We start from the raw sequence: 25,064 nt of genomic DNA, 5'->3' as shown, positions 1-25,064 counted from the left end.
CACTGTATTTTTTTAAGTATCTTTTTTCCTACCCAGAATATTGAGTATCTTTTTACTTCTGTCCAGTCCTTAAAAACTAAATCTGAGTGTTAAGTACTATTTGTATGGATTTTCTATATCTAAAAGTAGAAGGGCATAAGAATGAAAAATGCAACTTATATTATTTTGTAATGTAATTTGCCACAACAAAATTAAAGTATTACATGCTCTCAACTCAAACATTTTAGTCACTTACTGCCATGCTAAGTAAGGTTATTATTTAGACATTTACCAGAAAGGAAAATTCTCCTTATCTCTCTGGCTTATTTTATAATCATCCTCACAGATATTAATCTAGAATCTTACTGTCATACACATTCTCTAGCCAAGTTTCAAATGGCCAGAATTCAGTCTTAATTTCCAATTTAATAAAAATATTATCTACTCTGGTGGAAGCATTCCTTCCTTAAGAGCTAAGACCTCTCACCCAGCAGAGCTCAAGGTGGTGAAGACAGGGAGTAAACATTTTGTGAGTGAGTTAGCTATAACTGAGAGGATCTACTACCAATTCCACATCTTGATTCCAGAATCAGAGAATGAAGTTCTCATCTCCCAAAATACCCATGAAGAAGTCTTCAGTTTGCCATTCCACCATTCTATTAGACCAGCTGTTCACTGGTGATCAATATATGTTATGATCAGTAAATTCCATGGTCAAAAGCCCATTGCTATACCTGTTTTGCTGTAAAATAAATTTCTTGATCAAATGCAATGTTTAGCAATACCTAATCTCCAACTCTGGTCATTTTGAACAGAAGCCCATTGAGCAAGCCCTGAAGGTGTCTAGAAAAAGAGGTTAACCCTGCACAGAACGTGTCATTTGTCTACCTTATTACTAAAGTTTCCTCTGCTGTGGATACCCTATGGTGACAGTTCACATGAGACATATTTTTCATAATCTGTGTCCATTCTGAGAGATCTATTTCCAGAATTCTTCTCCAGGAATTCTTTGCCACCAGTCTCCCAATTCTATTTATCCTAAGCCCTTACTATCTAACCAAACCACTAGCAACTTATCATGAATCAGTATATATACATGCTTCTAGCCAAAGTGGACAACCGCATGTATTTCTTCCCAATGGGAGAATTTCTCCTCATCACTGTTTTTCATAGCCATAATCACAGTACTAACCATAACTAATATTTAACCATAATACTTCACTAAACTGGGGCTGTACAGCTGCAAACTTTCACTTCTAGTTTCTGCCAACATATCATACAAAACCAATTGCAGATTCAGGACCAAATGTGAAATTTTCAGTCCACTGGTTATAAGGAATTCTCTATGTAGCCATAGGTGTACGCTTGAGGGGGAGAAGACAACTGGACAGTAGCAGTTGTTATAGGAATTGAGTTATAAGCTAATGCAACTTCTTTATGCCTCTGGACCTGTTTAAGCCTAATCTCTTATGTACCATTTCCTCTTGATGACATAATGCTCCTTTTTCAGCTCAAGTTAATGGTCTGAATAGTGAGATAGCATCCACTTCCTGATGGTGTTGAGGAAGGTCATCAAGAAGAAGTGACCATCACTGTGGATCCAGACAGTTGAAGGCTTTTCATCCTCTCACCTGCCATTGCAATGTGTGTTCCACTTGCTTTTCCTGCACTGGAAGTTGCCCCAAGGATACATCCTTGAGACAGCAATGTGGTGTTGAGACTATCTGGGCTTTGTACATGCCTGAGCCCAGTTTAGGCCTCTACGTAAATGTTTAAGATTTGGCAGGCAGGTGCTAAAATCTACTCATCTCACAGACACTCAAGACAAGCCTCATATGCAAGTTTCCTTGCTTATTCAACCTGCTACCAACCAATTAAGAGTGGTCTGTCTCTTTCTTCTCTCCTTGCCCTCAGTGAGTACAGCACCAGTTTCTGATCACAATGAAAAGCTCCCAAGAAGGCTGCAGCCCAACAGATAGGTAGCTTAGATCATACAATCACTTGAGGTCCAAATTCAGGTATTTAATAACTACCAGAGCTCAGCAGGATACTAACCTTTGTACTCTTAGAAACTTTACTGAGGTGGTTTATCTCTCACCATCGGTTCAGATATGTCTAAGGCACCTCAAAATACTTGCTTTTTTCTCATCATTAGATCAATTAAAATAACCACATCAATGTAGTTGATTGGTAATGTTTCATGGAATGTCAAGACAATTAAGATTTCTGCAGAAAAAAAAAGATTTCTTCAGAATATAAAACAAACAGATGAATTTTATAGTATGTGAATTATATTGCTATAGTAAAAAATACATATATCTCTGGAACTTGAAAAACTGTGTGCATGTTTAATTCCAAATATAGTCCCATTATTTACTAAGAAATGCCTTTAACTTCACAAGCCAAATTGTAATTCTGCAATGTTAAATTCTGTGACTGATTTCAGCAAGATTACATCTGTAACTACAATAAACAAGATATTCTTTAAGAGCTTCCATTGAATTTTTCTGGTTCTCAGACTCTAACCTGGAATGAACACTTAAGATTTGAGCTTGTCATTTCTTTCTCAAAGCATTCAGAAAAATCCATCACATTCCACACTACTTATAATTATCATCAGTAATGAAATGGTCAAATGCATTAGTCATGTGCTCCAGTTGGCACTTTAATACAATTAACACAATATTCATGATGCCACTGCTTGCCTGTAATGGGGTGACTAGCCTCCTATTTCACACTGGCAAGGAGCTCAGCACTTGGAGATCACTCTGAAGGACAAGACCAATTCAGTTTCAAAACCCCATATTTAAGGGTCTGTTTCCTGGGGAAAATTCTGTTTCAAATTTCTGAATTAGTCAGGAGACAGAAACTTATCCTAGTTCTTTTCATAAAATAATATCATTTAGAGAAGATGGTTAACTAGGTAGGTATTAAAGAACTAAAAATAATAGACATTCTAAAACACTAAGAGATCATTTAAAAATCAACTAAAGAAAAAAAGTGCCAGCTCTGGTGCTAGAGAAATTAAGGGAAGAGTTTGTCATGATTAAAACTTAGAAGCTCAGAGAAGGAGCCCACTGGACTTGAAATTCAGACCAATGAAAAGAGGGGAGTAGATGATATTAGTATTTTTGAGAAGCATAACTTCTCTCAGCCACTTTCTATAAAATATCACTTCATTCTCATGATATATTAAGGATAAAATGCATAATTTATGTAAATGCTTAACAACCTCTTACACATAATAAACACACATACTTATAAAACCTCCCAAAAGCTAGCTATTATTGTTAGGATAAAATTTAAACTGTGATGTTTTCCAAAACCTAAGGACTGTGTATAATGTGATTTCTGTCTGTTAGCCACATCTCAAACCACACTCCTCCTCCTCATTTCAGTATCCCTAGGATATGAAAAGAATCCAGATGATACAATCCTGTAAGTATATAGTACATGCCCAGAGAAAAGATATTTATTTATTTAGGACAATGGTTTCTTTAAAATAACACCAAAGTACACCTAACAAAAGGAAAAACAGATAAATTGGACTTCATCAAAACTAAAATCTTATGTGTGTCAAGGGATTCAATCAAGAGAGTAAAAAGAAAATGTACAGATGAGAGAAAATATTTCTAAATCACATATCTGATAAGGGTCTTGTAGTGGGTTGAATGAAGGCCCTCAAAAAGATAGTTCTACATCCTAACTCCTGAAACTGTTAATGAAACCTTATTTGGAAAAAGGGTCTTTGCAAATATAATAAGGATCTTGAGATCATCCTGGAGAACCTGAATAATAAATGTCCTAATAAGAAACATAAATGTCCTAATAAGAAACAGGAGAATACAAGGATACAGAGGTGAAGCCACATGGAGATGAAGTAGAGGTTGGAGTTATGTAGACACAAACCAGGAAACACCTAGAGTCACCAGCAATCGGAAGTGACAAGGAAGGATTCTCCCCTAGAGCCTTAGGAGGGAGCTTAGCCCTGCCAGCACATTGATTTCCAATTCTAGCCTCCAAAACTGTGAGAGAATAAATTCATGTTGTTTTAAACCACCAAGTTTGTAGTAAATTTTTATTGCAGCCTTAGAAAACTAAACAGGCATGGTAATCAAAATATATAGAGAACTATTAAAACTCAGCAATAAAAAGACAAACAACCCAATTTAAACATGAGAGAAGGATTTGAATAAACATTCCACTCAAGAAGATATACAAATGGCCAACCAACAAGCACATGAAAAGCTGCTCAACCTCATTAGTCATTACAGGAATGAAAATTAAAAGGACAATGATATATAATTTCACACCCAGTAGATTGGCCATAATAAAAACTAATGAAATAAAACATCAAGTGTGGATAAGAATATGGAGAAATTGGATTGCTCATACAGTATTAGAGAGAATGTAAAATTTTATAGGCACTGTGAAAAACAGTTTGATGGTGTCTCAATATGTTGAACATAAAGTTACCATATGACCCAGAAGTTCCACTCGAGAGAACTGAAAACAGGTGTTGAAACAAAAAATTGTACACAGATGTTTTTAGTAACACTATTCACAAGAACCAAAAGGTAGAGACAACCCAAACATCCATCAACTGATGAATAGATAGACAAATAAGGTATATCCATACAATGGAATATTATTCAACCATTAAAAGGGATGACATTCTGATACATGTGACAACATGGATGAACCTTGAAAACATGCTAAGTGAAAGAAGCCATACACACAAAATGCCACATAATATAAGATTCCATTTCTATGGAATTTTTGACCAAAAAAATTTGACCAAAATAGTCAAATCCATAAAGACAGAAAATGGATTAATGGTTGCCAGGAAATGGAAGAAGAAGAAATTTGGGTTTGAATGCTTAACAGGTACAAAGTTTTTAGGGGTGATAAGAATGTTTTTAAAAATATGAAAGGCAGCTAGGAAGTCCTATATTAGCCAGAAGTTATAAAGGTCCAGGAATATCAGTTGTATACCACAGACTATTTTTCTCTAGTTATTGATATTCTGTTTATATAAAATTCCTTATATAAAAGAAAAAACTAAAACTAAGTCTGTTAGAAATGTTGAAAGAAGATTTAAATTGGTTTCAAACTGTGTACTTTAAAAAAGTTATACTACCTGGCACAAGGTGCTTTTTAAAACTTTTAAATTTAAACTTTTAAAATCCATTTATTCAATAAGCTTTCACTGATAGCTCACTGAAAGTACCCAACATATACCACCTGCCTCCAGGAAAGTTACTCTTTGGTGAAGGAACTAGACATTAAATAACCAATAACTGATATGTGCAGTTACATGAACTTGAACATCAAAAAATTCTCCACTGGACCTGGAACACAAATCTGATAAATATCCATACACCCAGAAATCTAGATTTGGGTGATTATATTATTTGGAAATTTTTATTTTCACTTATAGTTCCCACTTGACCTGTCTTAGGTTGAACCAATTCTCATTTGAACACCATCCAGTCAAGCTTTTACATCCACCATTCCACTGATACTTTCTTTTCCAGAGTCACCAATGACCTCCTCATTTTTCAATTCAGTCATTCATTTCCTCTTCCAAAAATGGTTTGTCAGTGCCAGTTAATAGATCTGTCCTATTTTGTTTTTTGTGAAGCTTTGTTTTATGTTATTATTAGCATGTCTTTCATAATTTTGTTCCTTTTATTTCACTTAATTCTTTTAAATTAATTTTTGTATTGTTTTGGTATAAAATTTTATCATTTGTAGCATCTATCTTTCTGTAATTCTCTTAGTTATTACTTCACTTTTAAAATATCGGCTTTCATTATTTGCGTTGCCAGTTATTTTTGGACACTTACTGCTGCTGAGAACATCAACACATTTTTCTACTTTTTGCTTCTCTATCTCTCCTCCATTAAAAATGTTTAATTTATCAGATTTAACACTTAACATTCCATTCTTTCATGTGCAGCCTCACTTTTAAGTCCTAAGTCTTTAATAGAAAGTGTTAAATTTTAGGCCCCAGTATTGCTGAAGTTTCCCAAATAGCTCTTGTTGGGATGGAGCTGGTCCTTTAGATGGTTTCCCAGGAAGGGCTTATGCACACAGTCTTCAACAAAAGCTTTCGTACTTAAAATATGTTTAATTAATTTTTATGTACATGAAGGACAGATTGGCTTTACATTAATTTTTTATCTCACATTTTATTTCCTTGACTCTTTTGGAAATGTAGTTCAATCATTATCTCTCTTTATATACTACTATCAGGAAGTCTGACACCAACTCAATTTTCTCTCCTCTATAAGTTACTTATGTTACTTTGATAGGAAGCTCAGAAGATACTGTATTTTAAATACTTAATAATTTTACTAAAATATGTCTTGGAATTAACCATCTAAGGTCAACTATCCCAAGGTGATTATAAGTTATTTCATTAAATAGATTCTGGTCTTTCATTTCACACACGTTAATAAAAGTTTGAAATATTATTTCTATTGCAAAGTCTCATTTTCAGATTATATAATATTAAATATTATTTGCATGGTTCTATAAAACTTTCTCTCTGAAACTTTTTTTACTTCTTTCTTTAATTGGGTTTCATTTCTTGGTTCTTTTCACCTTTATTTCCTGTATCATTCATTGTAATTTTGAATATTCTAGTCTCTTTGGGTACGTTGTATTTTGGTGTTCATTTTTGAAATGATTTCTTCTTGTTCAAATTTTGTTCTGAGTTTAAGTTGGCTCTTACTTTTAATTTATTTTTTAATTGAGATTACACTGGTTTGCAACATTATATGTTTCAAATGTACAACATGATATTTCTACTTCTGTGTGTATACAGCATGCTCACCACCAAAAATTTAGTTTCCATCCATCAACTCTCATTTTTAATTTTAATATTTTTAGTCATTTTCATTCAAAGATTTGAGTTTCTGATTCAAGTGTTCTTACATATTTCAGATTTCAGGTTTAATGAGATTTCCTTTATTATGGGCTATTATATGGTTGTCTAGCTGGAATCAGTGTCTGCTTAGGCCCAGAATCCAACAGAAATAGATTTTAACATAAAGTTAAAGCTGATATTTCAGGTTTACTCATAATTAAAAACAAACAAAAAAACCTCTCATGAAATTTTCAAAATGAATTTTGCCTAAAAAGATTTAGGACTCAGTATGTTTAGCCTGAGGAGTATTTCACCTTAAAAGAAGATATAGAATCATTTTTTTCCAAACATAAAAAAGACAGTATAGAAGATATTTTACTCTGCACAATTCCAGATTACAAAAAGAAGAACACAGTATGAAATATCTAGGGAAGCAAATTCCATCTCAGTATAAGAATACAATTTCAACAGGTAAAAGAATTTCAAAAGATGTTTTGCTTTGTATGGTGGTGAGTCTCAGGTCCATATGTCTAAAAGCATAGGCTTCATGCTTAAACACAGAGTGGGGTTCAGTACTGCATTGTATCCATGGTCGAGAAACACTACATCTGAGTTTCCTCTCTTTCATTAAACATTTTTTCACTCCCAGCCCAGCTCTACCCTTTGATGAATGTTACTGCTTAATTCATACCCTTTTACTGTCAGCACACAATAAAAGGGGAGAGTTAAAAGCAAAGTGGAGAGGAAGAAGACATAACTTTGCCTTCTTAGAGAACAGATCCAAAAAAAATTTCAAACTGTTTAACTATTTTTGTCCACTGTATTGTTTTCAGCATATGTGACTATTAGTGAATATTTAATCTAATAAAGAAATTAAACTTCTTTCCAAAGCTATATTCATGTAATTGAGTATATCACAGTAACAGAGTAAAGGAAGGGAAAGAAGCAAAAGCAACCAGAATCACTTTAGAAAATAATACTGCATTCCTTGGTCAAAAATTCTTAAGACAGAACCAATCATTCTCTTTAACTGAGAATTTTTTACAATGATTACGAAGGAAAATATGCCAATACAGCACTGTGAACCAGAATTCATAAAAAATATTTAAGATATTTTATAGATTATTCAAAATGTAGGTCTCACAAAGTACATTTCATATATTTAATAATCTCAAAACTGTGTAAAATAGCCTACAGATAAATAATAAAAATATACAATCACATTTTTGGTCATTAATTTGGAATGATCTATCCAAGGATTTTCAAGCTGCTGGATTAAAGACAATAAATTGCCTTAACATGATATAATTTGTTTTAATGTTTACAACAGTGCTTACAGAAGGTACCATTTGTGCTCTCCTGAGTTATTTAGATCTTCCTCCAACTCAGGAGCTGACTACTCAATCGCCTCATTGCCATCTTCATGTCCTTGTTCCTCAATGTGTAAATGGCAGGATTCAGGATGGGCGTAATCATAAAGTCCAAAATGGCAAGAAACTTATCCACTGGCACCGTGGGAAATGGCCACATGTAAACAAAGATGCATGGTCCAAAGAACAAAACCACCACAGTGATGTGAGCTGACAGAGTAGAGAGGGCCTTACACAAACCACCTGAAGAACGTTTCCATATGGTGACCAGGATGAAAACATAAGAGACAATCAACAAGAAGAAAGTGCCCACAGAAATGAACCCACTGTTGGCAGTAACCAGGAATTCCATTCTATAGGTGTCTATGCAGGCAAGTTTGATAAACCAAGGAAGGTCACAGTAAAAGCTATCTATTTCATTAGGACCACAAAAAGGCAGATGGACAACAAAAGCTAACTGGACCACTGAGTGAATGAGGCCAGTAGTCCAAGCACCACACAGAAGCAGAAGGCACATCCGTGGGCTCATGATGGTCAGGTAGTGCAGGGGCTTACATATGGCCACATATCGGTCTAAGGCCATGGCAGTAAGCAGCACCATCTGAGATCCACCCAGGATGTGAAGGACAAATATCTGGATGACACACCCTTGGAAGGATATGATTTTGTGCCCAGAGTACAGGTCAGAGATCATCTTTGGAACAGTTAAGGTGGAAAAACACAAATCAATAAATGAGAGGTTGGCTAAAAGGAAGTACATGGGGGAATGTAGATGAGGGTCAAAGGTCACTGCAAACACAACAAGGAGGTTTCCTAGAACAATTGTTACATATAACACTGTAGAGAAGGCAAGGAGGAAATGCTGCACAGGTCTAGAGTTAGAAAGTCCCAGGAACACAAATTCAGACACCAAAGAGTAATTTGCTTCATACATTGGCTTTGTCTGGTGATACCTAAAGATCAAAAACAAAATCATAACCAAAGGATTTATCAAAATTAAAATAAACAGATATACGCTTTTATTTAAATCTAGTTTTAAGAAAAGCAATCTTTACTAACAGCCATTAAGATGTCTTGAAAAATTCATGCATTAATTTATTCCTTCAGCTAACCTACCTAGTGAGCGTTAACTGATATTCCTAATGAGTATCTACCATACTCCAGGTACTACATCAAGGTCTGAGGTAAAATACTAATTCTGACTTTCTGAGGTGTACAGGCTAATGGTGGAGCTAGACATTAAGTAACTGTAAATACACATACAACTCTGACAATTGATTTGAAGGAAAAGAACAGAGGACTACGAGGACAACATGACTCATCACTGTGGTGCTTGAACAGATTCTGCTAAACAGGGAGTTACTACTGAAGAGTAAGTGGAGGAGTCCAGACTTTGGAAATGCCATGTGCAAAGACCCTGGGACAGGAAGGCCAGTGAGACTTGAGAATGAATGATTGCCCATTAGGTGGAGTAATACACCAGACAGGATGGACTCTTGTATCCATGATAAGAACTTTGCTTTTTATCCTAAGAGCAATAGAAAATTTGGGGTGACTTTCAGCAGTAGCTGATCATGCTTTCAAATAGTTACCCAAAGCTTCAATGTAAAGAATGGATTGAGGGCTAGAGTAAACTTAGAGTGACCTCAAGAGACTACTGAGATCATATCACATCAGTGTGGACAGGGTGCATTATTTAGCCAGTGGTGTTGGTACACCAGATAAATTTGGAAAAATGTAAATTTTGCCTCACACAATAAACTCAAAGAAGTTTCAGATGGATATTTAAACATTAAAAAGAGAGACAAGCCAAAAGAAAGTAAAAGAATATTTAAACCCACATTAAGGTGGAAAATTCATTCTTAGTATATCCCATATTAACAAATCAGGGAAGAAATAATACTTGGCAGTATCCAAAGTATTAAATTCATCTTGTACATAAATTTGGATAGATACATAAAGACAGTGTATAAAGATATACATACAGATATCTTATATGGAGATATAAGCACTATAAAAATAAAAGTAAAAACACACTTTGGAAAATTGTTTTAAAATATCAGCCAAACGATTCACATTTTTAATATGAAATTAGCTCTTCCAAACAGATAAAGTGTGGTGTACCAATTTTAAAATGAGCAAAACATAAAACTACTGACAAAAAAAGAAATCCTAGTAGTCGATAATCATATGAAGAGTAAAACCCTCTTTAGTAATCAACGAAATGTACATAATATTGCCTTGGGGTGCTATTTTCTACTAACAAGTTTCAAAGGCTTAAAAATTGATGACTTATCATGGATGAGGCTGTGAGGAAAAGGCCACATTCATACACTGATAATGAGAGTAAAAATTGATACAGTTTCTTTAGAAGGTACATTCAAAATAGATACCAAAAGTTGAAAATTTTCCTTAACTTGTGACTAAGAATCTCACTTCAAGAAATTTGCTTAGTGTAATAATAATGGGTAAGCTAAAAATTAAGCTATAAGGGGCACCTATTATACCACTGTTGATAAAAAGAAAAATAAGAAATAACATCAATGCTCACAATAGAGACTTAAAATATTCATAGTTCTTCCTCCTGGAGAAGGCATTATTCTTCATATATAGAAACAAAAATCAGTGCTATGAAATAAGTGAATAATAGACAATTGAAAAAAAAAGAAAAATTTACAAGAAAAATGTATAGGAAATCTATTTTTTAAAACTTAATATATCTAGGGAAAAATAGAAAGATGCTTATCTTTAATTTTTGTCAATAAATTGTTCATCTCTGGGCTTATACGCTTTTATTAGTTTGAATCATATGAAGTTCTTCCTTTGGTAAGTTCAAAGAAGGTCAAGTATCAATTTTATACAGTTCAATATAATATAGTAACGTATCTTTTTCCATGCATGATTGTCTAAACTCCCTTATCTCTAAATAACTAAACCCAGTTACTGATGCTTGTTCCACACCTGAACTGAATACCACGGGTCCCCCATTTGCACTGCCAACAACAAGCTTCCCTCCAGGCCCTGCACCACTAACCACTATTCTCTCCCATGTTGTCCCTCCTCCCTGTGTCACTCCCCTCTGCCCGGGCTCTCCCTTGGGCACAGCCCTGCACTGCCTAAACAAGAAGGCATCATAAGTAGGCTGGAGCACCTTGAGCCTGCTGTAGCCAAGAACAGACTTGAAGGTAGCCAGGCTAGTCAGGAAGGACACCGTGAGGGTTATGGACATGGAGAAGGTATAACAGCCAAAAAGAAACACTAGAGGGATGGTACTAGGAGGCCCTGACAGAAGGGCACTAGATAGAGAATTTAAAGCCAATAACTGAGAAAATAAACAGAACAGGACTGAGCAAGGGAGAATGGGACAATCACCAAGGTTAACGGCAGTGGATGTGACATTTCAAAGGAGCTATAACCAAAACTATCAAAAAGCTTTGATCATACAACATGTAGATTTTAAAATATACATATTCTAGTACACACAAAAAGTATATTCAGTATATTCCCAATTGTGCAAAATAAATAAATACGTTTCAAAGAACAAAAGAAATGTTAGTTAAAAAAAAAAGTACTGATTGATTTTTTTCTTAGTAGGAAAATTAGATGATTCTTTTTTCTGTTTTTCTCTATTTTTTAAATGTTAAAAATTCATTTATTAATACAAACTATCTTCATCTGATACATTTCAATAGGAAGCGGAAATACTGGCATCAGTCAAACAAAGGATTATATTTGATAGAAAGGTCAATATATTAACTCTACAAGGAGAAGGTCTTACTTGAAAAAGCGAGGAAACATACACATGTAACTGACAATAGGAACAGTAAGATGCACAAGTGGCCAATAAACATATTTATTGATGCTCAGCCTCATCATTAGAGGTGATTAGGAGATTCATAGTTTTGTTGTACCACTTGATAAGGAAAAAGAAAGAAAAAGAGAAGAGACAGGTGAGAATAAAAAGGAATTTCCAGTGTTAGCAAGACGTCAGTATAAAAGCTACTCTTATACATTGTTGAAGATGTGTAACAATTGACAATATTTATTAGAAATTAAATTGTACAAATCTATTTCTAGACATACTAGCACAAGGGCAAATATTATGTATATGTAGCATCTGTATTTATATAACATGTATATAGTAACACACACATTCACACATATATATTGAGAATGTTGTTGACATATGTCAATCATTAAAGAAGGAATTCCTCACATTGTAGTACATATATACCATGGAATATTATGATGCTATTAAATAAAATAAATAGTTCTACATACACAGATCTGGAAAGATTTTCAATTTAAGTGAAAACAAGAAAGTGCATTAAAAACAATACTATGCCTGCCATTATAGAAAAACAATGTTGATGTTCTCAAAAAATTATTAGAGTTTAATATGTTTGTCTATGTATACTCATGGCCAACATTAATTCCTGCAAGAAATTGTTGCATAATAACCAGTACTATGTGTTACCTTGGTAAAATGCTGAGAAAGGTCAGTTTATTACATGTCCTTAAAGATCTGGAAACAAATACTGAATAAAAGCAAGAACATCCAACAGCCATACACACACACACACACACACACACACACACACACACACACACATTTCATTGTATATATATATATAAAATGAAGAGTGTAAGTTTGAATTTAAAAAACAGATTCCAAGAATGCACACCAAATATTACCAGTAGTCAATCCTGAAAAGTAGAAATACATATGGCTTTTCACTTCCTAAGGTCTACATTTCTTTTACTTAAATGGCATTAACCTGGAATTGCTTTTGACTTTAAACTGGATTTCTAAATATAAAATAAGAGGTTCGAGATGCACAGCACTTCAAATTCAGAGTGTAGTGATGATGTCAATGCCATACAAATAAGCACTTAAAAATTGAAATAAAGCTTTACAAGTGTGTCAACAACTGTTTACTCATTAAAAAAATTACAATAGCCCCTTAATAGAAAATGTTCTCTTTAAGAGCTTAATAGCCACAGATAAAACTTCCTATTGGCAACTGTCTACTGATAGTTTCTTTAAAATCTATTTACTGTCTAGTTGCTTGATACCAGTAAGGAAGGAGATGACATGAAAAGAAAAGAGAAGGGAGTGGAGAGAAGGGATAGGGACAAGGTGAGAAAAGAAATGGGAGAGAAGAATAGAAGCAAGCAAGAAGGAATACCATGCAAGTTAAACAGGAAGCAGTTAAAACAGCACACCTAGGGAGGGGTTCCCAGCTCTTGTTGCCTGCTCACTGCTTACAAACCCTCAATAACTTACCCTGCCTTCACAACATCTCAGCATGGCTCATAAAGCTCCAGGGGACTGTTTACAACCCACTTCCTGGCTTCTTATCTCACCTCTTCATCTCACAAACCTCATGAATTACAAGGACCCTTGTTCTTTCATTAACATTAGGTTTACCCATATTTTGTTCTGCACTAAAGGTATCCTTGACCTTCTGGCTGATTAGTTCTTGTTCTAAAAATTCCATCTCTGCAGGAGTTACTCAAGGACGTCTCCCTCTCTCTTCCAGTCTGGTTTACGTATCCCTCCACTACGCTCTCACATCATACATGCAAATCTCTCGTAATACTTTTTTCATGACATTATAATTTACAGTTGACCAGTCTGTCTGTCTCCCCTGCTAGGAGTATGAGTTTCTTTAGAGCAGGGACCATGTCTTAGTCATAAGTCCTGACCAACCTAAGTGTTGTGAGTTTCAGAGAGAAGCCAAGCGGCTGGATGTGGCCATGTATATGCATATAAATGCATGGACAGTTGACAGTAATTGTTTCTTGGTAAAGACTGTTGTACTTTATATCTTAGTACTATTGAAAACTGATGCCAGTAGAATTAAAAAAACAATTGTCATTCTAGAAATCGCCACAAATGGTCAAAGGCAATTCACATTAAAACCAATTTCCAAGGTCCTTTCTAGTTCCTAGTAAAATAAAGTCCAAGTACAAAAATCTCCCTGTAAATCGAGTCACAATCTAAGTACAGGGAGCACTTCATGCAACCTAACATTGAAAAGTCTATCTTCCCCTTGGAAAGACTCATATGGTGGTTCAACAAATGCTTGTTGAACTGAAAAATATGAATAGAGACAAGAAAGAGTGGGAGGGAAGGCTGAGGGGGATGGAATTTTTGTAATGTTGGCAGAGGTGCTATGCTTTACCCACATCGGGAAAAGAGCTGGTAATTTTAGCAGGCTCTTCACTTACATTACACTGCCCCCACTTACCTGACCAAAAACAAACAAACAAACAACAGAAAACAAACGACAACAACCAAAAAATACCAGGTCTCAGAAAACAATACTTTCCCTAGTATTGGACCTTTTAAGAAATGTTTCCTTCTTTGATCTCTGCAGTTAGTGCTCCTCACAACTGCTCCAGTGCCAACAACAGCCTTTGGTAACAACCTGGTAACTCAAGTGACCTGAGTCCCTAGGTCATTTATCATGAGAACTCTACTTTGAATTCCCATGACATTAAGAGAAGAAAAAAGTATTAGAGTTTGGTTACAAAAGTAAATGGAAAAAAAGGAAGCTGTGGCTAACAACACGATAGCCAAATATCTTCAAGGAAAATCAGCAACTCCTAACATTTTAATGCCTATGTACAAATTAAATACTATTTAGACTAATACCAGTGAAAAAGAATACCAATTAACAAACATTAGAAAGTTATTTAGAATTCTGTTGAAAGCATATTCATGCAACATCCTTAGAAACACTGTACCTGCTTTTTACCTCAAATATACAATTACCATCCCCATTTGGGAGACAGTAACATTAAATAATACGGAAAGACAACATGTTGGCAAAGGTCACTATGCTAAAGTCAGATCCAATATTCAAATATGATTATTTCTGATTTCAAAGTCCATGGATTTAATCCCTACACTATGCTGCCTCGTTTCTGTATTACTGTTGTGACAGATAAATAAGATTTCACAGATCTATTTAGCTTTTTACTTTTTTGAGTATTTTTACCTATATTATTTCATTTCTTCTTTCTAACAGTGAGATGAAAATGCAGTATTGTTCCCGATCAGATGAAGAAATAAGGTTGTGACTTATCAGTTGGTAGTAGAAAAGGGGCTAGAATTTGTGTGCCTTGGGATTCAGCCCAGTGATTTTTTTTTCAATTAACTAAATCCAGAGATACTGAATATCTGTAATTCTATAAGGCTTGCTCAGAAAAGCAATGTACACACAGAGAAGACCAAATATCATACATTCTTACATCATTTAACACTATTATAAGAGCTCCAATTCAGCATGTTGTTTTGACAAACTTGATTTTTGTTAGTTAAATTGCTTTTAGTGATTTACATTTTACAGTATTTTATACTCAGTTCTACATAGCATTTAAGCTGGAGACAAATGAAAAACAAAAACAAAAAAAACCCTAGTGTGTGATTATACCAAAAGTACATTTTTTACCTAAAAAAAGGGAAAGGTAAACCTAAGCCAAGTATGACTGAAAAAAAAATGAGCTAAAACAAAGTAGATAACTAAAATATGAATTTATAATGAAAAAAATTCCTCATTTATTTTTCTTTTAGTATTAAATTTTGTTATCAAGGTAAAATTCACATAATGGAAAATCAGTCATTTGAAAGGTACAATCCAATGGCATTTAGTACATTCATAATATTGCAATCACACCTCTACCTAGCTTCAACATATTTTCATCACCCCAAGGAAAACCCCATATCCATTGAGCAGTCACTGTCCATTCCTCTCTCTCTCAGCCCCTGGAAATCACTAATCTGCTTTCTATCTCTACGGATTTATCCAATCTGGATACTTTATATAAAGAGAATCAAAACAACATGTGACCTTAAGAGTCTGGCTTCTTTCATTTAGCATAATGTTTTCAAGTTCATCCATGTTGAAGTGTGTATCAAGACATCATTCCTTCTTATAGATAAATAATATTCCTTTGTATGTATTACCACAGTTGTTGATTCATTCATCAGCTGATGAAAATGTGCCATCTTTGGCCATTGTGAATAGTTCTACTATGACATTTGTGTACAAGTTTTTGTTTGAATACTTGTTTTTAATTCTTTGGGGTAAATACCTAGGAGTAGAATTGATGAGTCAAATGACTAGCTCATCTCCTACTGCTGGTCATCCCCTGTCCACTCACCGAAGTCATCTGGGACTAGAAATGGCAAGTTAATTCTGAAATAATGTTTTTCTTTAAAAGAAAAAAAAAAGTTAACCAAAGAAGTGCTTTAAAACTGTGCTTAACTTCCATCATTAGAACTTTTATAACTGTACACACCAGGTCTCTCTCTCAGACCTGAGAAAAGGCATACTTTCCAGGTGATACTCTCAATTCTGAGAAACTCCAAAATTGAGAGGTCCCAAAGGAACGTAGCATGGGTAGCTTGAAAGCTGCCTACCCCAGAGGCCACCCTCTACAGTAAATATATGCCTCACACACTCCCATTAACACTGGTCACGACGGAAGTGGATTATTTGTTTTGGTGCAATATGGTTTTATTTCAGATTCTAATTACAATATGGAAAATGCTTTACCCCTGGAAAAGAATCTGATCAAATATGGTGTTTCTCTGGTAAGAAGCTATGGTCTATACTCTGTAAATTTCTTAACTTCTCCCTTAGTTTGCTTCCTCTATCACATGTAAGAGACAATGTCACAATGTTTTAATACCATATTTCCATACATATTAATTAGAATGAGTTGGAATGGCTGCATAGCTTCCAGAAATATCAAAGATTTCTTCTCCCACCTACATCTTGGGACTTCTGGATTTTACAGCATCAAAAGGAATGCCTTCTACACAGTCTCATAGCTCCCTAAATACGTTTAGGAGGTCCTCATGTTCTCACAGAGCCACAATCATCAGGGTCCACAGTTTCCTTGAGTTAAGGAAAACTGTGTTCGATACACAGATATTTGACTATAATTAACGGAAACCCCGAAACACTGGAGAAAGTGATTGTTACTAATTTAGCTCAGAAAGAAACCTGACAGAGAATATGTAGAGAAACCTCTCAAAAGTTATAACAGTCAGTAGTTACCATGGAAATGGAATTATGCTCTTGGAACTGAACAGAGGAGACACAGAATGACACCACAGAAGCAATGGAGTTAGAGAACACTGGGTGTGCACCCCAGTTACACTATTTCTCAGCTCTGAGCCTTGTAACAGGTTACACTAAGAGCCAAACTCTCAATAAGACCTATTTCATGGGGTTATTGTGAACACTACCTTAGACAACGTTAGGGAAACTTTCTAGCACATGGGAGGTATTCGGAGAGAGAAAGAAAAACAGGGAGACACAATGAAACCGATTGACTTAGTTTTCAAATGACCCTAAAATTAGCAGCTCAAAAAAGAAAATGGAAATTGTCTCATTTTCTTTTATCTTTTCCTTTTATATTTTGCTAAATTTTGATTCTTCCTTGTAAGTTCTACTTTGTTATTTGATTTTACAGTTATATTTTTAGAATCTTTAGATTTACCTCTCATCTATGATTGAAAATTATTTATAACAGTATTATTAATATTGCTATTGCCATTAATATAATTATTTCAGCAGTAATATTTTGTCTTTTGTAATTCAACTAAAATAATATTAAACAATTTTAAAGCAAGTATTAGCTGAAAAAGCAGGCACAGGCTTTTACTTTGGTATAACCAACAATATCTACAGCCTATTTCTTTTTCACCAAAGTACTCAAAAGTAATCAGAGTACACAGTAAGAAAATATTTAATAAATTCTTACTTATCATACCAGAAAAAATTAAAAGCCCCTCCTACATCTAGTACTTTCTAATTCCATTCTTATTTTTGTCCCTGGTATCTGATAACTACATAGACTTAAGCAACAACAATATCATCAGCAGCTCCAACCATAGAGAACAGTGACGGTAAACCCATGTATCATTTGTTGACTTGGCTTTTTCAGCAGTGAATCGGATTGTTACCACTGTAACAGAACAGTGATTTAAAATGTTTAATATACCTCTGAGTGAAATAGAAAATGGTTCCCAATTTTGATAGAGAGCTATGAACACCAATCATCAAGAATCAGTAATGACTGTTGGAAATAACTGACCCATGAGGCAAAGCACTTGAGAGCCAGACATTTTTAAAAGAAAAAGGAGGAGGAGAAGAAAAAAAGAAAAAAATGAAGACAGAGGAGAGAAAATTAAAGTAAAAAGGGAGAGAGTAAGAAAGAATATAAATCTATTTTTCAGCTTTATAATATTGTTAGATTTTTAAAGGAATGAATTTCAATTGCAGCAAATGAGTAGTTTAAAGACAAAGTTTCTCTAACTTGTTAATAAGAAGTCTAATTAGCTTGTATATGCCATTTACAATGTTACTGTAAAAGTAAATCTTCTGTCAATAATTGTTAGGGAGAACATAATGCACTTCAAAAATTATGGCTTCTCAGGCTAAGGCATGTGAGACTGAATGGAAATAGCTTTCTATGGAAATAATGGAAATGGAGAGATTTACTAACTATGAAAATGTGTAGCCAGAGTCTCAAGTCCAAAGAACCTTCACATTTGTAACACAAAATTGTTTTTCTCAAGTAACTTGGGGCATAGTCTCTGTCCAAGTCTTAATCACAGATTTTGGACCATTTCAGTCCATGCAGAGATTCCTAGATTTCAGTTTCTCGGAGACGATCTTGTTTTGAATCAGAAATATACAAGCAGATTGTGTATTCTGTGGTTCTAGATCATGTCTGGCAAAAGGGGCTTTCCAATACTAAAATATTTTCAAGCCTGATATTCGAGACTAAATCTCAGGAGTCTCTGTAGTTGATGTATACCTCAGGCTTTGTGTAATTTCTTATAGGTTATGTAGCTTCGAGTTTCACAAACAGAAAATATTTCTTCCTGATGCTCGTGATTTATTCCTTATGCCTGGAACATTTATTCTTCCACTGATTGTTAACCATCCTCTTTTTGATTAGTTTATCTACTCTTATATTTAGTTAACTATGTTGGTGAGAAAGTTTTCTCATTTGTCAAAACTAGTGCTAATATCTCTTTTCAACTGATTACTTTATTAATGTATTTATTAACAAAAACATTACTAACCTTCAATAATGTGCTAAAAATGTTTATTTAGATGCTATCTTTCTACTCTACAACCCCCAAACAATAAAATGTCATTTTTGTTATTATTTTTTAGATTCCATGTTTAGGACATACCATACAGTTATTTGTCTTTCTCTTTCTCATATCACTAAGTGTAGTATTTTCTAGGTCCATCCATATGGCTGCAAATGGAGAATTTATTGTAAATCAACTATAATTCAATAACACAAGACATTCTTAAAAAATGCTATTTTACCTCAGATCCACAGTATTTGAATTGATCATAATTCTTGATTTATAGCACAGTCTCACTGTTTTTCTATGCCATTTTGAGTTTGTTTGCTTGTTTATTTAATAATAAAGTTATGCCTGTGAAAACATGATCTAATATAAGACCTAAACAGTTGATAATAACATACAACTTATTTGCTCATCCTCATCCTGACCCATGGACTCCCCACAGCTGAGGTTATTTACATCTTATTTTTACATAGTTTTATAATTTATACAAGTTCCTGCAAAATAGGTTATTTTTCTTATGGCGTTTCACCTTATAAAAATTGTGCTGAGTGGATCCATTTTGAACTTTTTTTTCTTCATTAGTGTATTATATATCCATTTATGCTATTTTGTATTGTTGTACTTTATTTATTATGGTTCTAAATAATATTCCACTGTCCTGCTTACAAGCATAATTATAAATTTTTCCTTATATACATACACAACAGTTTACCTTGGGCATGTTAGTGGGAGGGAAATTGCTGGACCATAAAATGTGTAAATATTGAGCTTTACAAGAAAAGGTCAGCTTTTTTTCCAGAGTAATGGCTGAAGTATACCCTTCCATCAGCAATGTCTGAGAAACCCTCTCAGTGAACATACTGTTCATTCAGAAAATCGATCTTTATGACTTTTCTTCAGATAAATTCAGAACAAACTGAACTAAATGGAAGAAGTAAACCAGACTGTGGTGTCTGAATTTATTATTCTTGGACTTTGTAATTCATGGGAGCTCCAGGCCTTCCTCCTGCTGATATTTTCTTCACTTTACTTGATCACCATTTTAGGCAACATCTTCATTGTGCTCCTAATTACTGCTGATCTTCATCTTCACTCCCCTATGTACTTCTTGTTAGCCAATCTTTCGTTCATTGACTTCTGTCTTTCCTCAGTAATCACCCCAAAAATGATCACAGACTTTCTCAAAGAAAATAAGACCATCTCCTTTGGAGGCTGCATGTGTCAGATTTTTTTTGGACATTTCTTTGGAGGGGGTGAGATGATACTGCTTGTGTCAATGGCCAATGACCGTTATGTGGCCATCTGCAAGCCACTCCATTACTCCAGCATCATGGACAGGCAAAAGTGCACTGGGCTAGTGATGACATCATGGATCATTGGCTTTGTGCATTCAATAAGCCAACTAGCTCTAATTATAAAGCTGCCCTTCTGTGGACCGAGGGAACTGGATAGCTTTTTCTGTGATATTCCACTGGTGATCAGGCTAGCCTGTATGGATACTTATAGTCTAGAAATGTTGATAAATGCTGACAGTGGGGTACTGGCAACCATCTGCTTCATTCTGTTGCTACTCTCTTACTTTTATATCCTGCTTACTGTCCGCCTTCACTCTAAAGAAGGGGCATCCAAGGCTCTCTCCACCTGCACTGCCCACATCACAGTGGTGGTGTTATTCTTTGGACCCTGCATCTTCATCTATCTGTGGCCACTCCATATCACCTGGGTGGACAAGTTTCTTGCTGTATTTTATGCAGTCATCACACCGGTCCTAAATCCAGCCATTTACACGTTAAGAAACAAAGAGATTAAAAACGCCATCCAGAGACTGCGATGTTAGCCTATGGATTTCTGTTGGTATTTAAGGACCTTACATTATCAGAATGTCCACTGTGAGCTCCCTAAATTAGCCACACCTGTCCTGTTACTTGGGCTTGGGATGCACTCCCCAATTCACATATGAAAATTATGTGTATCACCAGATGTAAGTTTTGTGTCAATTCCATTATATTTCACAATCATTTATTGATCATTGAATGTAAAATTATTTCCTATTTTGGAATCTGGTTAGTCTTTACAACCATGATTTTGGTTGTTCTCAAGGATAACTTTAAATTAGTAAAAATGTTAATATTACTTATTATAGTTGTTACTGCTACTTCAACACCGACCACCACATTTTGAAATTTTCTGTTCTACTGAGCATTTCTTTTAGCAAAGCATTTCACACAGATCTTCTCTAAATTTTTTTCAAAAAGCCAGTGCACTGAATATTGCTGGCTGTATTTTTACAAATTGCTTAATTAACCTATCAACTAGTTAACATTCTAGCTACCTTCTGGAGAGACAGCTATAAAAGGTAATCATTAAGTATTCACCATCGAATTATCGCTGTAATCTGGAGAGAGTGCTGTTCCCTCAATACCATGTTTTAGTCATTTGTGAACCAGTGTAATTATCTTTATTTTAGAAGATATAGATTAAATACAAAGATGGATGTATCAATAAACTTCAGGGATTTTGCTTCCTCCCTTTTTATTTAAAAATGGGTTAGGGATTTCATTATCTACACCATGTAAGAGCAGGGGGAAAGTGTTATGAAGATAGGACAAAAAGTTTAAATTTAGGATAAACTATCCATTTAATTCATTTCGGCATCCAGATAGACTGTAAGAACTAGATTATATACAGAGTTTGAGAATTATTCATTACTACATATAACAAAACTTTCTTAAGAAATCTTCCTACTCCAGGCCTCAAAATTATATAAAGCAAAAATTAACAAATGGGACTTAATTAAACTTACAAGCTTTTGCACAGCAAAAGAAACCATAAGCAAAACAAAATGACAGCCTACAGAATGGAAGATATTTGCAAATGATGTGACTAACAAGGGCTTAATTTCCAGAGTATATAAACAACTCATATAACTTAGTAACAAAAAACAAACAATCCAATCCAAAAATGAGCAAAAGATCTAAACAAGCAATTCTCCAATGAAGACATAAAAATGGCCAGTAAGGCACATGAAAAAATGCTCAATATCACAATTATCAGAGAAATGCATATCAAACCACAATGAGGTATCACCTCACACCAGTCAAAATGGCCATCATTCAGAACTCCATAAACAATAATGCTGGAGAGGCTGTGGAGAAAAGGGGACCTTCCTATACTGTTCGTGGGAATGTAGTTTGGTGCAGCCATTATGGAAAACACTATGGAGATTCCTCAAAAAACTAAAAATAGACTTACCATATGATCCAGCAATCCCACTCCTGGGCATATATCCAGAGGGAACCTTAATTCAAAAAGATACATGCACCCCAGTGTTTATAGCAGCATTATTTATAATAGCCAAGACATAGAAACAACCTAAATGTTGACAAATGACTGGATAAAGAAGCTATGGTATATTTATACAATGGAACACTACTCAGCCATGAAAAATAATAAAATAATACCATTTGCAGCAATATGGATAGAGCTGGAGAATGTCATTCTATGTGAAGTCAGCCAGAAAGAGAAAGAAAAATACCATATGATATCACTTATATGTGTAATCTTAAAAAAATAAAAGACAAATGAACTTATTTACAAAACGGAACCAGACTCACGGACATAGAAAACAAACTTATGGTTACCAGGGACGAATTGGGTGGGAAGGGATAAACTGGGAGTATGAGATTTGCAGATACTAACTAATATATATAAAATAGATAAATAGTTTATACTATATAGCACAGGGAACTATATTCAGTATCTTCTAGTAACTTATGGTGAAAAAGAATATGAAAACGAATATATGTATTTTCCTATATGACTGAAGCATTGTGCTGTACACCAGAAATTGACACAACATTGTAAGCTGACTATAGTTCAGTAAAAATACATTAAAAGTTAATTATATATATTATGTATACAAAAAAAGACATGGTATATTTATATAATGGAATATTACTCAGCCATAAAAAAGAATGAAATAATGCCATTTGCAGAAACATGGATGGACCCAGATATTATCATATTCAGTGAAGTAAAAGACAGAGAAAGACAAACATCATATGATATCACCTATATGTGGAATCTTGAAAAAAAAGATACAAATTTTATTTACAAACCAGAAATAGCCTCACAGACATAGAAAACAAAGAAAACAGACTGTGGTTACCAAAGGGGAAAGGGTCGGGGAGGGATAAATTAGGAGTTTGGGATTAACAGATACATATTACTATATATAAACAGATAAACAACAAGGACCTACTGTATGGCACAGGGAAATATATTGAATTTCTTGTTACAAGCTATAATGGAAAAGAATCTGAAAAAATATATATGTATGTATGTATATGTGTAACTGAATGCTTTGCTGTACACCTGAAGCTAACATTGTAAATCAACTACACTTCAATAAAAAATAAAATTTAAAAAAAGACTAGTGAAGATCACTTAGCCTCTTTTTGCCTGTTTTCTCCTCTGTAAATGTATCTAAGTGTCATCATGATTATGTAAGATGATGCCTGAAAAGGGTGTTGTAACACTCAAGAAAATGAACAAGCATGGAATTTTTATGTTCTCAGACTCAGATGGTCAGACCTCAGGGCACAAAATGGCTGGTCGAGCAATAAATTCATTTACATTTTTTGAGATCTAGAAATTTAAAATATAAACAAAACTTGGAGATACTGAAAATGAGACAGTAAAGAGGGAGGGAGGGAGGAGAGGGGCAGGGACAGTAACAGCCAAGAGAAAAGAAAGAAATGGGGATCTAGTAATAACAGCCTTTCATATATAACTTATTTAAACACAAAGCTGAAAACAAAAAAGGATAAAGAAAAACTGTCTCCAATGGCATATGTTATGTACACTTACCACTATTAACAGGAATAGTAACAGAAGGATGATGCACTAGGAGATTGATAGTTGTTACCTCCAAGGGTAGATTAGGGGAAAGATAAAGGGGGCCCTCAATATTTGCTCCAAGTACATCTAATTAATTGTTTGAATCTATTAAATTAGACTGCATCTGTGTATTATTTATTTAATAAAGCAGTGAATTGAAAGTAACCTTGCATTATCTTTTCATCTCTTAAAGAAGCACCTATAACATGGTTTATACTCAAACAGTGCATTTTCAGTGTCAAGGAAGCACTAAGGCTGTTGAGACATACTCCTCTGAAGTACCAAGAAGCAGAAGTTCATATCAGTCCTTAAGTCATGAGCACAGGTGCAACATGCCAGTGACGAGCTACGGTCACCTACCCGTCTACATAACTCATCTCACTTCTGCTGGAACTGGAACTTCTTAATTCACTTTATGACATTGTAGATACAGAACAAAAGAAAAAAACATTATATAATTCCAATAAACAGAACAGACATATTTTAAACTTCCTTTTCTTACATTTAATAACCTTTTTAGTTGTATTTAACTGCTGCAACTTAGAAAAGGGTACATTATTACATGATGCCCCCAATTCAGAGAAATTAGGAAGCTAAAGATCCCTGGGGAGAATGATAGCGAAAGTCCTTCCAAATACATGGCTCTATTTAAACACAGATGGAAAGTTTCAAAGCCCAGACGCTGCACTTTACAGTGTATATTTGCCACACTGAGAAGATGCACTACCACCAGCACTGGTCACAGCAGAGAATTAACTGGACTACAGGTAGAAACTAGAGTAAGCCTTCTCAGTCGGAGACAAGAATC

General features: G+C 34.5%; 3 protein-coding genes across 4 annotated transcripts in view; 1 reads left to right on the top strand and 2 right to left on the bottom strand.

Moving 5' to 3' along the window:
• The window catches only part of LOC102505575 (olfactory receptor 11G2), a 442,453-nt gene that overhangs the window by 279,449 nt on the left and 137,940 nt on the right, over positions 1 to 25,064 (bottom strand). The gene's annotated exons all lie outside the window — the stretch shown is intronic.
• On the bottom strand, positions 8,222 to 9,157 carry LOC102512592 (olfactory receptor 4F6). Its single transcript, XM_006194463.2, has one exon. It carries the CDS (start codon positions 9,155 to 9,157, stop codon positions 8,222 to 8,224), a length of 936 nt encoding a protein of 311 aa, XP_006194525.2.
• LOC102513806 (olfactory receptor 4K3) lies at positions 20,280 to 21,239 on the top strand. Its single transcript, XM_006194466.3, has one exon. The coding sequence runs from the start codon at positions 20,283 to 20,285 to the stop codon at positions 21,192 to 21,194; it is 912 nt and encodes a 303-aa protein (XP_006194528.2). The 5' UTR covers positions 20,280 to 20,282; the 3' UTR covers positions 21,195 to 21,239.

Source organism: Camelus ferus, chromosome 6 (genome assembly GCF_009834535.1).
Source record: "Camelus ferus isolate YT-003-E chromosome 6, BCGSAC_Cfer_1.0, whole genome shotgun sequence".
Taxonomy (NCBI): Eukaryota; Metazoa; Chordata; class Mammalia; order Artiodactyla; family Camelidae; genus Camelus; species Camelus ferus.
This window is presented reverse-complemented; position numbering and strand designations above follow the sequence as displayed.

Excerpts from the sequence above, each read along its gene's own strand:
- LOC102513806 (XM_006194466.3), top strand. The coding sequence starts at position 20,283 with ATGGAAGAAGTAAACCAGACTGTGGTGTCTGAATTTATTATTCTTGGA.
- LOC102512592 (XM_006194463.2), bottom strand. The coding sequence starts at position 9,157 with ATGTATGAAGCAAATTACTCTTTGGTGTCTGAATTTGTGTTCCTGGGA.